This window comes from Schistocerca americana, chromosome 1 (genome assembly GCF_021461395.2).
Source record: "Schistocerca americana isolate TAMUIC-IGC-003095 chromosome 1, iqSchAmer2.1, whole genome shotgun sequence".
Taxonomy (NCBI): Eukaryota; Metazoa; Arthropoda; class Insecta; order Orthoptera; family Acrididae; genus Schistocerca; species Schistocerca americana.
The window spans coordinates 978,514,423-978,529,806 of record NC_060119.1 but is presented as its reverse complement, the minus strand read 5'-3'; the positions used below and the strand labels follow the sequence as shown (position 1 = coordinate 978,529,806).

Genomic DNA, 15,384 nt, shown 5'->3' with positions numbered 1-15,384 from the left:
TGCTCTGTTTTTAAGATAAAGTAATATTTCTCATCTTGAGGGCATTTAAAATTACAGAAAAAATGGATGTCATCATGTAAAAATGGTCTTTGCCTAATACTTCTTTCAAATATTCATTCACTATAAAAAATTGTGGCTAGTTCCAGCGTTTTTTCATTATTAATATTTTAGTTCTCAAGCCATACTGGACAAAATAATGCATGCATTGAAGACCTATTGTAAGTAATTTAGTGCAAGTTTAACATGAAAAATAGTGGCACTGAAGAGGAAAAGTGGAGAAACAAGAGAGATAATTCTGAAAGACATGTGTACCAAAAACTGTGATAGGAGAAGACAAAGAAAAGTAAAGAATGTGGAATTTAATGGTGAACATTTGCTAGAGGAATGGACTTTAAAGACTCAAAGAAGGCAAGTTGTTATGTGGGGAGTAGGTAAGTGGAACAAAGAATTTAAGACTTCTGAAAACTGATCATATCGTGAAGTAAGGAAAAGATTGTGTTCTAACAGCATATGTTGTAAATTTATTATGGAGTGTAGTCAACAGTATACTTCACATAACCAGTAAAGTGAAAGTATCTTCCATCTGACTATATTACAAGTTGCATTTTTATTTTATAATTTAGATTAACTGGGGCTTTGGTGGCTGTCATCTGTTAACTTACAGTGGCATGATATGTGGTACTAGGTAAAAATAATGCAAAAGCATAGTTACAGTTGAATCATGAATAAGCTATTTTTGGCCACCAACAGTGAACAGTGAAAATAAACTGCTGTGAAATGCAACTATGCACCTGTCTGCTACATTATTTAAAGTAGTCCATGTTGTACTTCCACACCCCATTTTTCAGCCAGTATCACAACGCAGTACGTTGACACTGAGGACAACAAACGAAGAAACAAAGAAGGCAAACCATCACAAGATCACATTAGAAGAGATCTTTTTCATAGTATCGAAGATGAAGTTGTTTTCATACAGCTTAAAGTATGCATTTTAGAGCCCAAGTTTACTAGAGTTTTTTGCTTTGAATGATCATTCCTGTCATCTATGTGATTTCCCTTCTGCTTTGCACAAAACGCTAGTTCAGTGTGTAGTGTTCCTGTATCCTAATATGTCTATTGGACACTATGTAAATAAAGTACAACCTTTGCCACTTTTACATGTCATCGGGAGCCACACAGGCTTTTGTAACAAAGCATCATGTGTATTATTGGAACATCTTGCAGAAATACCAGTCTTAGACTTCGTACACTTCACTTAAACATGGCAACAGGCTGCCCCAAATCACAGCTTTAATTTGGCCATGATAGCTGACAATTACCCAATTCCACAACTTCAGCTTGAGATGCTGTAGCTTATCATAAGTGGGAACTGCCATTCAGGGGACTGATGACCATAGATGTTAAGTCCCATAGTGCTCAGAGCCAACTGCCATTCAGTAGGATGACACCAAATGAGAATGTGCTGAAGCATTTTTGTTCTAGTCTTTAGTAGCACTAGGCAGCATTAACTGTGTGTCCTCATGGCAGAAAGTTAGTGGGTAGGACACTACTTGGCTGAGAAGGGGGTCACAATCACCACCTTACTTGCTTATTGTCTTTCTTCCATATACTTCATGGAGTCATCTGTCCAAAGAATTGCATCTTACCTGACATACCCTCCTTACCTCCTCCCCACATCCTTCCCTATCCCTTCCCCATCTCCATCAGCTCCGGCATTTGTTTTCAGTAGCATCAGTAACTACTAGTCATGCCATTTCCACTACACCGTGTTTGTGGTGTCTGTGTGATGGTGCATGTGTGAATGTTTGCACTTTTGCTAGAAAAAGAGCTAGTGCTCGAAAGCGAGTGTGAATGCTTTATTCTGTTAGGTGTTTCTGTGCTCCAAGCATCAATCTGCTATAGATGAGTAGTTGTCTTTCTGTTATTTTACATATTTTTCCTGCTTGTGGCATCTTGTTGAATTTCCATCAGACAGAGTAACTTGGATTGCTCTATTCCATCAATTTTCTCTTGTTTCTCTTAGGGAAGTGTCGAATGAAGCACTCAGTCCATATCACAGTGTGTAGGATAAATGAATGTTCAACTTTCTGATATCACATTAGAGTATCTTTGTCACAAATGTTCTTTCATTTGATGGTATAAAAGATGGGATTGTCATGCACCAACTTTACTCTATTGCAACTTTGTTATGCAAAAAATTGCGTTTTAAATGACCTTTTTGAATTTAATTTAAAAAACTGCATTTGTGGTTGTAAGCAAATGCATTTTGTTGTTGTTTTCTTAGTTTTAATGTTGTTGTTGATGTTGTTGCAATAATTGTTTAGGTATGAGTGATATACATCAAAGTACCAGTGGTTAACATGAATTTAGAAACTTGATACACATTAAGAAACTTATGGGTTATATCAAAGGATTTTGTTGTTAGCTTAATTTGTGTGTGGAAATAAGGAAACTCAAACGATTGTTGCAAATATTCATAATATTCTTGTCATGAAGATGAATGATTCATGCTTTAGACACAAGTACTGTTCTGTGTAGTATGAGCTGGATTGATAATTACACTTTTAAAATTTATTTCTTACTTTGTCCTCTAAAAGTATTTTGTATATCTTGAACAGTATTGACCTTCACTCATTTTATCTTTCACCTACTTGGAAAACATTCTTGGAGTTATTTCTGGAATTCCATTAATTATAGCAACAATGACAATCTACAGACAGTCCAGTAGCTGTTGTGTGTTTATTATATTTTATTTATTATACACACATTAAAAAAAGTTTTGCATCACCTTGGTTCCGAGAGTTTCCGCCCTTTTTATTGCTCATGAAAACCACACATTGCATTTTATACCACCATACAGCGAGACCTTCAGTGGTGGTGGTCCAGATTGCTGTACACACCAGTACCTCTAATATCCAGTAGCACGTCCTCTTGCATTGATGCATGCCTGTATTCGTTGTGGCATACTATCCACAAGTTCATCAAGGCACTGTTGGTCCAGATTTCCCACTCCTCAATGACAATTTGGCATATATCCCTCAGAGTGGTTGTTGCATCATGTTGTCCATAAACAGCCCTTTTCAATCTATCCCAGGCATGTTCGACAGGGTTCATGTCTGGAGAACATGCTGGCCACTCTAGTCAAGCGATGTCATTATCCTGAAGGAAGTCATTCACAAGATGTGCACGATGGGGGTGCGAATTGTCATCCATGTAGATGAATGCCTCGCCAATATGCTGCCGATATGATCAGAGGATGGCATTCACGTATCGTACAGCCATTACGATGCCTTCCATGACCACCGGCAGCGTATGCCGGCCCCACATAATGCCACCCCAAAACAGAAGGGAACCTCCACCTTGCTGCACTCGCTGGACTGTGTGTCTAAGGTGTTCAGCCTGACCGGGTTGCCACCAAACAAGTCTCCGACGATTGTCTGGTTGAAGGCATATGCGACACTCATCGGTGAAGAAAACGTGATGCCAATCCTCAGTGGTCCATTCGGATGTTGTTGGGCCCATCTGTGCCGCACTGCATGGGTCATGGTTGCAAAGATGGACCTTGCCATGTACGTTGGGAGTGAACTTGTGCATCATGCAGCCTATTGTGCACAGTTTGAGTCATAACACAGTGTCCTGTGGCTGCACAAAAAGCATTATTCAACATGGTGGCATTGCTGACAGTGTTCCTCGAAGCCATAATCCATAGGTGGCGGTCATCCACTTCAGTAGTAGCCCTTGGATGGCCTGTGGACGCGATCGAATCACGGTATTGACGGTCTAGGCATGGTTGAACTACAGACAACATGAGCCGTGTACCTCTTTCCTGGTGGAATGACTGGAACTGATCGGCTGTCAGACCCCCTCCGTCTAATAGGCGCTGCTCATGCATGTTTGTTTACATCTTTGGGCAGGTTTAGTGACATCTCTGAACAGTCAAAGGGACTGTGTCTGTGATACAGTACCCACAGTCAATGTCTATCTTCAGGAGTTCTCGGAACCAGGGTAGTGCAAAACTTTTTGTGATGTGTGTAGATGCATATATATTGCAACAGAAGTAGTGCATTAATGCACACATACTCATACATTGTTTATTTCATTAGAGGATGCTAGCATTAATTGAAGACAGACTGTCTCGAAAGGTGTGTGATGATGTTTTGGAAGTTGCGTGGTCGACCATGTGGAATGTTACTGATGAGACAGCCATCAACTGCCAAAGGTTTCTTGATGGAAGAGGAATGGAGTTCTTTCTTGGATGCTTGAGTGTAAGTATGGAAAAATTTAATTAAGTTGGCAACATTCAAACTGATAAATTTTTTGTTTAATTGTGTACTACAGTACATCATATCACAGTGAGGTGAGAAAAGTCATGTGATACCTCCTAATATCATGTTGGACCTCCTTTTGGTTGTTGTGGTGCAGCGGCTCATGTGGCATGGATTCAACAAGTCATTGGAAGTCCCATGCCATATGGATGGCTATAGAGCCAGCATGGCTCAATATTTATGCAAAAGTGTTGCCAGTGCAGGATTTTGTGCACAAACTGACCTCTTGATTACGTCCCTTAAATGTTTGATGGGATTCGTGTTGGGCAATCTGAGTGAGTAAATCATTCATTCAAATTGTCCAGAATGTTCTTCAAACCAGTCATGAACAATTGTGGTCCGGTTACATGGCACATAGTCATCCATAAAAGTTCCATCGTTTTTTGGGAACATGAAGTCCATGAATGGCTACAAATGATCTCCAAGTAGGCGAACTTATGGCTACAAATGATCTCCAAGTAGGCAAACTTAACTATTTCTAGTCAGCAATCAGTTCAGTTGGACCAGAGGATCCAGTCCATTCCTTGTCAACACAGTCCACACCATTATGGAGCCACCACCATCTTGCACAGTGCCTTGTTGACAGCTGGAGTCCATGGCTTCGTGGTGTCTGCGCCACACTCAAACCATACTGTCAGCTCTTACCAACTGAAATCAGGACTCATCTGACCGCACCACAGTTTTTGAGTCATCTAGGGTCTAGCTGATAAGGTTACAAGCTCAGGAGAGGTACGGCAGGTGATGTCATACTGTTAGCAAAGGCAATCAGATGGGGTATCTGCTCCTGTAGCCCATTAGCACCAAAGTTTGCTGCACCGTCCTTATGGATACATTCGTCATACATCCCACAGTGATTTCTGTGGTTATTTCATGCAGTGTAACTTGTCTGTTGTACTGACAACTCTATGCAAACACTGCTCCTCTCAGTCATTAAGTGAAGGCTGCCAGTCATTGCATGGTCTGTGGTGAGAGGTAATGCCTGAAATTTGTATTCTTGGTATAATCTTGACACTGTGGATCTTGGAATATTGAATTCTCTAATGAGTTCTGAAATGGAATGAACCATGTGTCTAACTCCAACTACCATTTCATGTTCAAAGTCTGTTTATTCCCGTCATGTGCTCATAAACATGTCGGAAACCTTTTTGCCTGAATCACCTGATTACAAATGACAGCCTTGCCAATGCACTCCCTTTTTATACCTTGTGTACGCAATACTACTGCCATCTGTATATCTGCTTGTTACTATCCCATTACTTTTTTCACCTCAGTGTATTTCTGGTGTATATTGTTGACATGTAGACCTTAAAATGTGGTGGAAGAAATTTGATGTTTACAGTACTGATTTTCTGAAGTAATTTTATAATGTTAATGTTACCTTAAGACTATGATCACTGGTTTTTCTTCTCGTTAGTTAATGCAAAGATTCCTATCCATTTTCAGAACAACTGTGTGATTGACTTCTTCCAGTTTTTACCAAAAGCTACAACTGTTGCAGTTGCGCCAATGTCAAGAAAATACCAGAGTTTTACTTGCTCTCTTGCCTTCTTTTATTTCGTTACATTTTCTGTAAGATAAAAAGAGATAATTGTCTCTTTGCATCAGGCATGTTAAGAAAATTGAATGCCAGGCATCCTGTTATCTTTGTTGAAAAGAATAACACAAAAGAAAGAGAAAAAATTTCAGTTGTGGAGGGAAGATTTGGATCTTGTGTAACAAAGCCAAGAAGGATAATGAGAGCTACAGGACTATGTAATTAGAAATAAAAAATTGACAAAATTTGGGCAACAGAAATTACAACATCAGTAAATGTCAGGAGCAGGGAAAAATATTAGGAACAACTAATTTTGGCACACTCAAAATGATAATGGCAGCAGTCACACAACATCATAATTAATAGAGTATGGATGTTTAGGTGCTAAAACACAAAAAATACTCACTGAGTCAGTGTTACCTGATGTTTTTGACTCTAGTAATAGCGGATGAGTCAGTGTAATTGTAGGGTTCACTTGGACTCATTGTTTTCCCCTGCAGTGGCAGTTTAGTTACAGTGGAGAGGTGGACAGTGCGACACTATGTCACCCATAGAGATGTTCTTTAAAAATGCATAATCTTTTACCACCACTCAGAGGAAGTTCCCTCACCAATTCAAGGTCCCACACAATGGTGCAGTTCCAATCCACAGTACCATTGTGCTGTGAGCTAAGAACTTTCATGAGACAGGATCTGAATGGGAGTGGGGGTGGGTATGGGATGCAGTACAAAGAGAGCCGTGTCATTTGAAAATGTTGAAAGTTCTATGTGATGCAATTCAACAGAGCCCCAGCTGATCTGCAAGATGAGACACTCAGTGTATTGGGTTACCAAATTCAGCCGTCCGATGCACTTAGCATAATCTAAGCTTTCAGCACTACATAATTCCTATTGTTCAGGAGTGGAAGCCTCAAGATTTTGTGAGGAGGAGGCATTTTGCTGAGGTAGTAAGAGATGTTGCAGGAAAAACATGTTGTTATGATTTTAATGTCAAATGGGGCTTATTTTTTTCCTAGACAGCAACAAAACTGTGGTTATTGGTTCCCAAGCAACACTCACCAGCATCCATCAGATTGTGGTAGAGTTACAATGTGGACTGGATTAGGGAAATTTGGTGTTACAGAGCCTTATTTCTTCAAAGAAAATGGGTGAGCCATCACCATAAACTGTGAGCGTTATTTGACCATGGTGCATGAATTTTGCGTCCCAAACTTCATCGCTGTGGCATGAATTGTCGAAATGTTTGGTTTCAGCAAGATGGTGCAACAGCTAACTCTTTTAATATTTGTATGGCCAAAGTAAGGAAGTTGTTTCTGATGAAAATGATTTCCAAAACAGGCTATGTTGACTGGCCACATCACTCTCCTGATCTTAGCACATGTGATTTTTTCTTGTGCATTTCCCTCAAGAACAAAGTGTGCATCAATGATCCACATTCTGTGCTTCAATTAAAGGATGTGTTTGAACAAGAGATTCATGCTGTACCCCATAACACATTAGAGTGAGTGATGACAAACTCTGCATAGAGGGGCAATGAGTCTGCAGAAAAAGAGAGCAAGCACTTAAAGGGCATTATCTTCCACAAAAGATTAATTTCTGTCAGAATTAACATGTAAGATTTAAACTGCTATACATTGAGTATCTCATGAAATCAAGAAGCTCGTGCATCTCAAAATGTCACAGTGTACTATAAATTTAAAAAACTGTCTCGTCATGTATTTATCAACCTCAAATACTGCGCTTATTAACTAAATATTTGACAAACATTTGAAGAAAAAGCAGAATAGATAACTATAGATATGATTGATATGGATGGTATCTGACAGACACCACTCATCTATGATTCTATGGGCTGTTTGATGAAAAAGTTTTAGTGTGGATGCACAGCCAACATCCAAACTCCTACAGGAATTAGAAATCTTCGAATAGGAAGTTAATGGGCAGCGGTTGTTGTTGTGCAGTGAGCAGAAGTTGGGAATTTGGATCTGACAAAAAGCATGTCTGGATGGCCGAGGCAGTTAAAGGAACCGTTCTAGAGAAGCAGAGCATCTGGGATCGAGTCTCGGTCTGGCATAGATTTTCAGCTCTTGCTCTTGTGTTGACACAATGCTCTGTGTGACTGGAAGTCTTTCTTTCTTTCCTATATTTTTGCCATCCCTTTTTCTTTCTATCCCTTTTACCACAATTATTCAAGAAAGAGAACTCTTTCAGTGGATGAGGAACACCATCATTCAGTTATCAGGCATAAATAGGTGCCAGTTGTCTTTTAAAGAGGCTTTGTACTGTGTGAAAAGTATATTCCGTATCACATATTGTCAACCTTGCTTAGTTAAATGAAACTAATTGTTCCTCCGTGAATCCACAGGCATTTGTGTCAACTTTAATTTCACTCATCTTCCCAAGCACTGCAAGAGAACTGTCAAAATAATGTACTGGATCAGTCAGTAGTAAATCAGAGGATTCTAAAGTTTCCTTAGAAATGTAAAATTTGATGTTCTGTAAAGCAAATCCCACAGAATTGTAAATAAAAACATACAATGTGTATGTGTTTCGTGGAAATTGGCGGAGTTGTTATGAAATAAAGTCCAATGCCACTGCGAAAATGATGGCATTGCTATCTAGTGGTACAGCTGCCGTAACTCCAGACAACAATGACGCTTGAGGAAAGTGCAAGTTGGGTCCGTTAGTCTACCAGTAACGTTCATGCTTGAAAACCAAAATGTCATGGACTCAAATAACAGTTGGACTATTGAGTTGTCGCTGTCTGTAAACGTAGTGTTCACCTCTCAGTGATGTGGACATTCACCAGAAGCAAAACGTGGTTCAGATTCCATGTTAAATTGTAGGTGTTGTTTTCAAAATTACAGTTTAAGTTGAGCTTGATGGTGTAGTGCTAAAATGTGTGCTTTTTAGCAGAAAATCATGGGGTCATATCCTGGTTGGAGTACGATTTCTTTTATATATTTCTTTTGTAACCTAGCAGTAGTGTTTTAATGGTAGAGAGGGTTTGACAAGAACAAAACATTTCTTTGGATTCTGTGTTAAACTGCAGCTCACCTTTTCATAGTTGGATAACTGGCTACAAATATTAGGCTCAGATCTGCTAAACTATGATAAACTGCAGTCCTGCAGCTCCATTTTTCTGTTTGTATGTGAAGATTGCTTTCAGGAACTATTTTATGGACTTTGATGCTGCACACTGGCGCAACTGCTCCCTCAGCAATGTTCCCAAATAGTCATCTGTGGTTCAGAGAATCCACCTTAGAATTGAGCTGTGAGTTGCCCCCAGGATTCAGTCTTTGGTCCAATGCTTTTCTCACTATGTGTCAGTATTTCTCTCTGCTCCATTCATGTGCATAGCACTATGCTAATGACATCCAATTTTATCAAAGGCCATCCTTAAGAACATTGATATTGCTATTTTATGTATGTATGATGATATTTGTTCAATATGGCAATGGCCATGAAACTTGAGTATTGAACTTAACCGTAAGAAATCACAAGTCATCCTCATATCACACTAAAAGGTGATTAGTGAACAATTTTGTGAAGCATTTCCACCTATTCAAAAAAATAAGAGATCTTGGCAAAAAGCTTAGCTAGAGTAACCACAAATAGTCTGTGCCTATAGCAAAAAATAATTGTTATTGCTGCAGTTTCTAACAGTTACTTCATTTTATTAATGTAGATTTTGATTCATTGTGCATTGCTGATGATTCTCATCTGATGGGACATATCGAACACAGTGTAAAAATCAACAAATGAATGTGTAGCAAAATACTGCCTGTCAGTAACTTACTTGCATTGGTTGATAAATATGGTATCTAGTACTGGCAAGTATTTGATGTGCTAGCACATTTATGAAACCGCTTTTGTTCCTACATTTTTGTTATTTGTCATTTTTTGTTGTAAATGATTTCCTGTTGCAGTTAGTAAAAAACTATGAGGTTAATATGAGGAATGTGTATAATCTGCAATAGTTATTACTTTATAATGTAACTGGATAGATAAAAAATCTACTCGCCAGGCAGCAGGAGGACACACTTAAAAAGTTATTACATATGGCTATATCTTTTTTATGTGTGTCTCCTGTTGCCATTTTGTAAGTAGGGGAATTTTTCTATCCAGTTACATTTTTTTCAAAAATTGATTATTTTTGTTGATAGTTATTACTTTATATGAGATAATTTTCTCTCTGGAAGAAATATGAAATGTTATACCCTTATTCTTACAAACCCATATTCTGTCACCAATAATTTATTTTTTGTCAAAATAATATAAGAGGACAAGGCCCTAGAAACACACAATACGAGTAATAGTTGTAACTGTATGCATTTTATTGTTTATCATGTTGTATGCATAAATATTTATTTCTGCTACTTACAATTTTTCTCTAAATAATGATTATATTTTAAATCCTGTGGTTCCATTATTCTAGACATTTCCAGATAAAGAAGAACTGTTGAGAAACATGATGGGTCTTTTAGGTAATGTAGCTGAGGTGCAGAGTTTGAGGCCACGTCTCATGACAAGCCAGTTTGTCTCTGTATTTGCAGATTTACTAGATTCTGCAAGTGATGGAATTGAGGTGAGTAGACCCAGTAGTTGAATTGTGCATTATATGTGACTGATTGGGTCTGAAAGTATCTTCCTTTGACACTTATAGTGTTAAGTGAGAGGCTCAGTAGATGAAAGTGAGGAGAATAAGCTGAGGTCTGTGAAACCTTCAATTCGAGCGTGGCTTACCTCCCTCTGTCCATGTCAAGCTGAAGAAGCAGTCATTACAAGTCTCAGAGTAGGACAGTACCCATTAACATAGGGCTTTTCTTACAGTGCGAGAAACCACCAAAGTGTTAAAAATGTGTTCCCCGGGTGTATATACAGCAGATTTTAATTGAGTGTATTTTACGACAACCTGAGGGCAGACCTGCATCTGCAACAGGATCCATTCTCTATTTTAAATAGCAGAGGCGAGTGTGGTTCATGTTTTAGGGTTTTGTTTGTTATCAGTGCTCTGTCTCAAAATATGAAGTGTGAGAATTTAGTGAGTCACGGAGTAGCTTAGTCAGTCACTCCTCAGTAGTCAGTCACTCCTCAGTAGTCAGCCAGCCACAGTAATCCGGCCCCTTTTTAAACATATCTTTACCAGCATTTTGGCCTTCTGTGTTTTGTTTGCATTTTATGAACAGTCTTTGGTGATTCTCCCAATGTCAGTGTTATATTTTAAATTCTTGTTTATTGGTACAGCTTAGGTTTAAAATTTGTTACCTTTTTAAAACATTTCAACCACCCTCATCTCTATCAAACAATGTAAAATCCATGATGGAATGTAACAATATTATGAGAAGGAAAGTTGCTACTCACCATATAGCAGAGATGCTGAGTCGCTGATAGGCACAACAAAAAGACTCTCATAATTAAAGCCTTTCGACGACCATTGGCCTTCTCGTCAATGACACACACACACACACACACACACACACACACACACACACACAAATGCAACTCACACACATGATTGCAGTCTCGGACAACTGAAACCACACACAGTACGTAATATCCAATGATGCGTAGATGTAGTTCAACTGTCATAGGTAACAAATGGCAAGGATTCTGGGGTCATAGCAAGGGTTCTGGGGTCATGAGATTATATTTTTAGTCAGCATTTTTTCACCAATAAAACTTTGACATGCTGTCTGTGTATAATGGGCACTTCATGCCTGTACAGGATGTCATGACCTGGAAATCATTCAGTGGTACCACTTTTATTACAAGTAACATTTTCACTCTTTTTAAGGTGCAAACAATAAAGCTGGCATTTTCAGTGAATTGCAATTGATGAGCAAAGTATCTAGAAAAAAATTTAAAGCAAATGATTTTGTGTTAACCTTATATTATGCATACTCATTTGTTGTTTATATGTGTCAACGCATGTAAATTTGTCGAAGCATGTAAATAAACTGTCAAAATTTTGCTGACCTATGGAATTTGTATTATATAAGCTGCACACACACTGATGTAACAGGGGAAAAAGGAAACCAATGGAAAAATGTGTTTGCCTTTAAAAAGATTCTGGAAGAGAAATGGGGAATGAGCTGCCTCATTCCTCATTCCACCTTTCTCACTAAACATTTTGGCATGCAAACTTACTTGTATTTTTCTGTGGCTGAAAGAGAGTAGCAGAGAGTGACGGTGGAAGAGATAAGAAACAGTGTCAGTGGGAGAGACAGAGAGAGAAGATGATGATGGTGGGAAAGAAGTAGTTAAATGGATGAAGACAATGGCAGTGGGAGCAAAAGAGAGAGGAGATAGTGATGGTCAATAAGAGACAGTGGCAGTAAAAGAGAAGGAGAGATGGATGGAGATAGTAGCAGGGGGAGCAAAAGGATTAGGAGACTGGGGAAATGAAAAAGAGAGATGAGTGGAGATCATACATAGGCGTGGTGGGTCTCAACTCCATCTCCAGATGGGCGAATTTTAACATGTTGGTGAAGGGGAGGGTGGACTCTGGATGTGGGTGTAGGGGAAAAAATAAGATTGATCCACCATAACTGTTAAGCTGCCGAGATATGGTGGAGACAGTGGCAGTTGGAAAGAAACACAAAAGGAGACAATGTAAATGTGAGATGAGACAGTGGCAATGGAATATACTGTAAATACGGGAGACAGTGTAAATTGGAGAGAGGAGACACTGGCAGTGGGAGAGGAAGGCAGAAAGAGCCATTGCAAGTGATTGAGGAGACAGTGTTAATTTGGAGGGGGGACAGAGAGAGAGAAAGAGAGAGGGTGCAGACAGTGACAATGAAAGAGATGAGCTGACATGTCTGTCAGTTTTGGAGGGGGGGATTGACTTTTAACGGTTTTCCGCCCATTGCTCTAAGCCCACGCGTTAAGAAAAATGACCAGTTTCCCGCATCCTCTATACTTGTGTATTAAAGCTTGCTGAGGTCAAAACACAGAGCAGACAAACTCTAAGACATTATGGAGAGGAGACAGTGGTGGTTGAAGAGAAAGACAGCACACTGTAAATGATAAAGATGAGACATTGGCAACGGGAGAGAAATTGAATGGGACAAAGGCAATGGCAGTGAGATAGAGACATTGAAAGTGGCAGAGAAAGAGACAGTGCTGATAAAGAGTGAGAGAAAGGTATGTAGACAGTGACAGTGACAGTGACAGTGAAGTGGGAGAGACAGGCAGGAGAAAGTGCCAATGGGAAGAAAATAAGACAGTGGGAAAGAGAGATATATAAACAGTGGCAGTGAGAAGGAGATGCTGAGGATATAGGCTGAACTACAAAGAGAGAGTGGGTAAAAGCGTTTGGAATGTTCTGTGTCGAAGGAGCGTGAATACATTCCCATGCCAGATTCGTGTTGAAGAAGGTGGAATGAGAATTGAGGCAGCTGGTTCCCCACTTTTCTGTCAGTCTCTCTTAAAGAGGAATGTGTTCACCATTTTTGTGCCCTAACAGAAGCATTTTTTTCACTGGTAATAATATTAGTAGAGGTCATTACAAGTATATAAGACAGTTGGAAAAGTAATTGATGCAAACGGAATGAAAGAATCATGATAAAAGGGAGGAAGATTTGGATTTAATGTGCTGTTGATATCAAGATGGCTAAGGATGAAGCATTAGATGTAATTTATCTGAAGAGATTTTGAGAACTTGTGGAAAATTTAAATTGATATGACCAGACAGCTCCTGCTCTTCTGAGTATGTACAATATGGGAATGTGAACAGTGAGAGAGAACAGGTGCATCATGTGTAAGGTGCAGAAACATTTATTTAAAAGAAATGGAAGAGGTTAAGTAGTAAAGTAAATGCATATTTGAGTTGACTGAACAGTATCAGATGATGTACAAAAATTCTAATATTGCTATGATAACTCTTGATGTTTTTATTCAGATCTATCTTGTCTAATTATATTGTAAAAATTACAGGCACTCTGTGTTGCCGCCTAGCCATAGTGATGTTGTTGTTCTGGTCTTCATTCCAAAGGCTAGTTTAATGCAGCTCTTCATGCTGCTCTATCCTGTGCAAGCCTTTTCATCTCCGAGTAACTGCTGCAGCCTACGTCCTTTTGAATCTGCTTACTGTATTCATCTCTCAGTTTCCCTCTACGATTTCCCCCCACCCCCATCCCCCACCCTGCTTCCCTCCAGTACTAAATTGATGATCCCTTGATGTCCCATAATGTGTCCTACCAACCAATACCTTCTTCTAGTCAGGTTGTGCCAGTAATTTCTTTTCTCCCCAATTCTATTCAGTACTTCCTCATTAGTTATGTGATCTAGCCATCTAATTTTCAACATTCTTCTGTACAATGACTGTTCACAAGTGAATCACATTAAACAAAATATTGTAGTGCAGTGAATTGGACTTATTGTGGTACACACCTCACACCCCTGCTGCCCTTGCTCTCTGTCTACCCTTTGTTCATTTACTTGAGGGGACAAAATGGTGAAAAAATAGTATCCTTAAAATGAAGATACTTTTTTTCCCTCGTTGAATGTGTTTTCATGCAAGTGTTTATAACGTGGGTAGTCACATCATTATTTTACTCCAGTGTATCATTTACACATTATATCTCATGCTAAGCATGCCTTTGCAATTTTAGGTTAGTTATAATGCTGCTGGTGTCCTGTCACATATGGCGTCTGATGGTCCAGCAGCCTGGACTTTAGCTGTTCCGAAAAGAGAAGAAGTATTGCGAAGAATGCTTGCAGCAATAGAGCGATGGGATTTGTCAACTGAGAGAAACATCAACTATAGGTAATATATTATCTAAATTAGTAGTAGTACCATCCTGAGCAAAGTAATATTAATTGCTATTATTGTTAGTATTTATAATGTTAAAATGACCTTTCACCCTGTAAGCAGTTGAAAACAGTTTCATACTTGGGGAGTTAGAAATAGAATTTTTATTCTTGAAGAATAGGGTAGATTATCAGCCAGGTAAATAAGTGGGATGATAGGTAGATACTATGGCACTCAGGTTATGCAAAGTATCAAACATTAAGGCTAGATGCTAACTGACTGAGGATAGCAAAATATTATAGTTTATGGATAAGTAAATTATTATGCCTCTTACAAAGTCATTTGGATTTTAGACATACATTAAAAAAAAAAATGCTAAGAATCTCTTAGCTATTAATGACTGTTGTGCTAGCCTATCAGCTTCTCCCTAATGCAGTTCCCTACTCTGAATTTGAGTATAGTCATTTACCAATTAATATTGAGTTTTGCAAAACAGTTGAAATGGCTGTCAGGAGGGAGATATCATTTGTCCCACACTTCCTGTCCCATGTCCCATTTTTCTGTATCTGCCTGAAATAATCCTTTCCTTGGCCTGTAACAAATCTGATATTTACTGAATGACCCCTTTTCACAGTTTGCTTGCCAGATATGGAGGAGTGAGTGTTGCTACAATTAGAAGACGATACTGAAATAAACTTGCAAAGAAGCCGCTGGAGGCATAAACTGCATTCTTGCACCATCCATCGTGCCGGACCAGTTAGTTTATCC

At 38.9% G+C, this 15,384-nt stretch overlaps 1 protein-coding gene across 2 annotated transcripts in view; it reads left to right on the top strand.

Annotated features, from left to right (window-relative positions):
- The window catches only part of LOC124615823 (protein zer-1 homolog), a 181,463-nt gene that overhangs the window by 143,588 nt on the left and 22,491 nt on the right, over positions 1–15,384 (top strand). For both annotated transcript variants that reach the window (XM_047143976.1, XM_047143967.1), the window contains exons 8-10: positions 4,104–4,265; positions 10,297–10,446; positions 14,477–14,631. In XM_047143976.1, the coding sequence (XP_046999932.1) occupies positions 4,104–4,265; positions 10,297–10,446; positions 14,477–14,631 (467 nt within the window). The remainder of the gene's footprint in view (positions 1–4,103; positions 4,266–10,296; positions 10,447–14,476; positions 14,632–15,384) is intronic.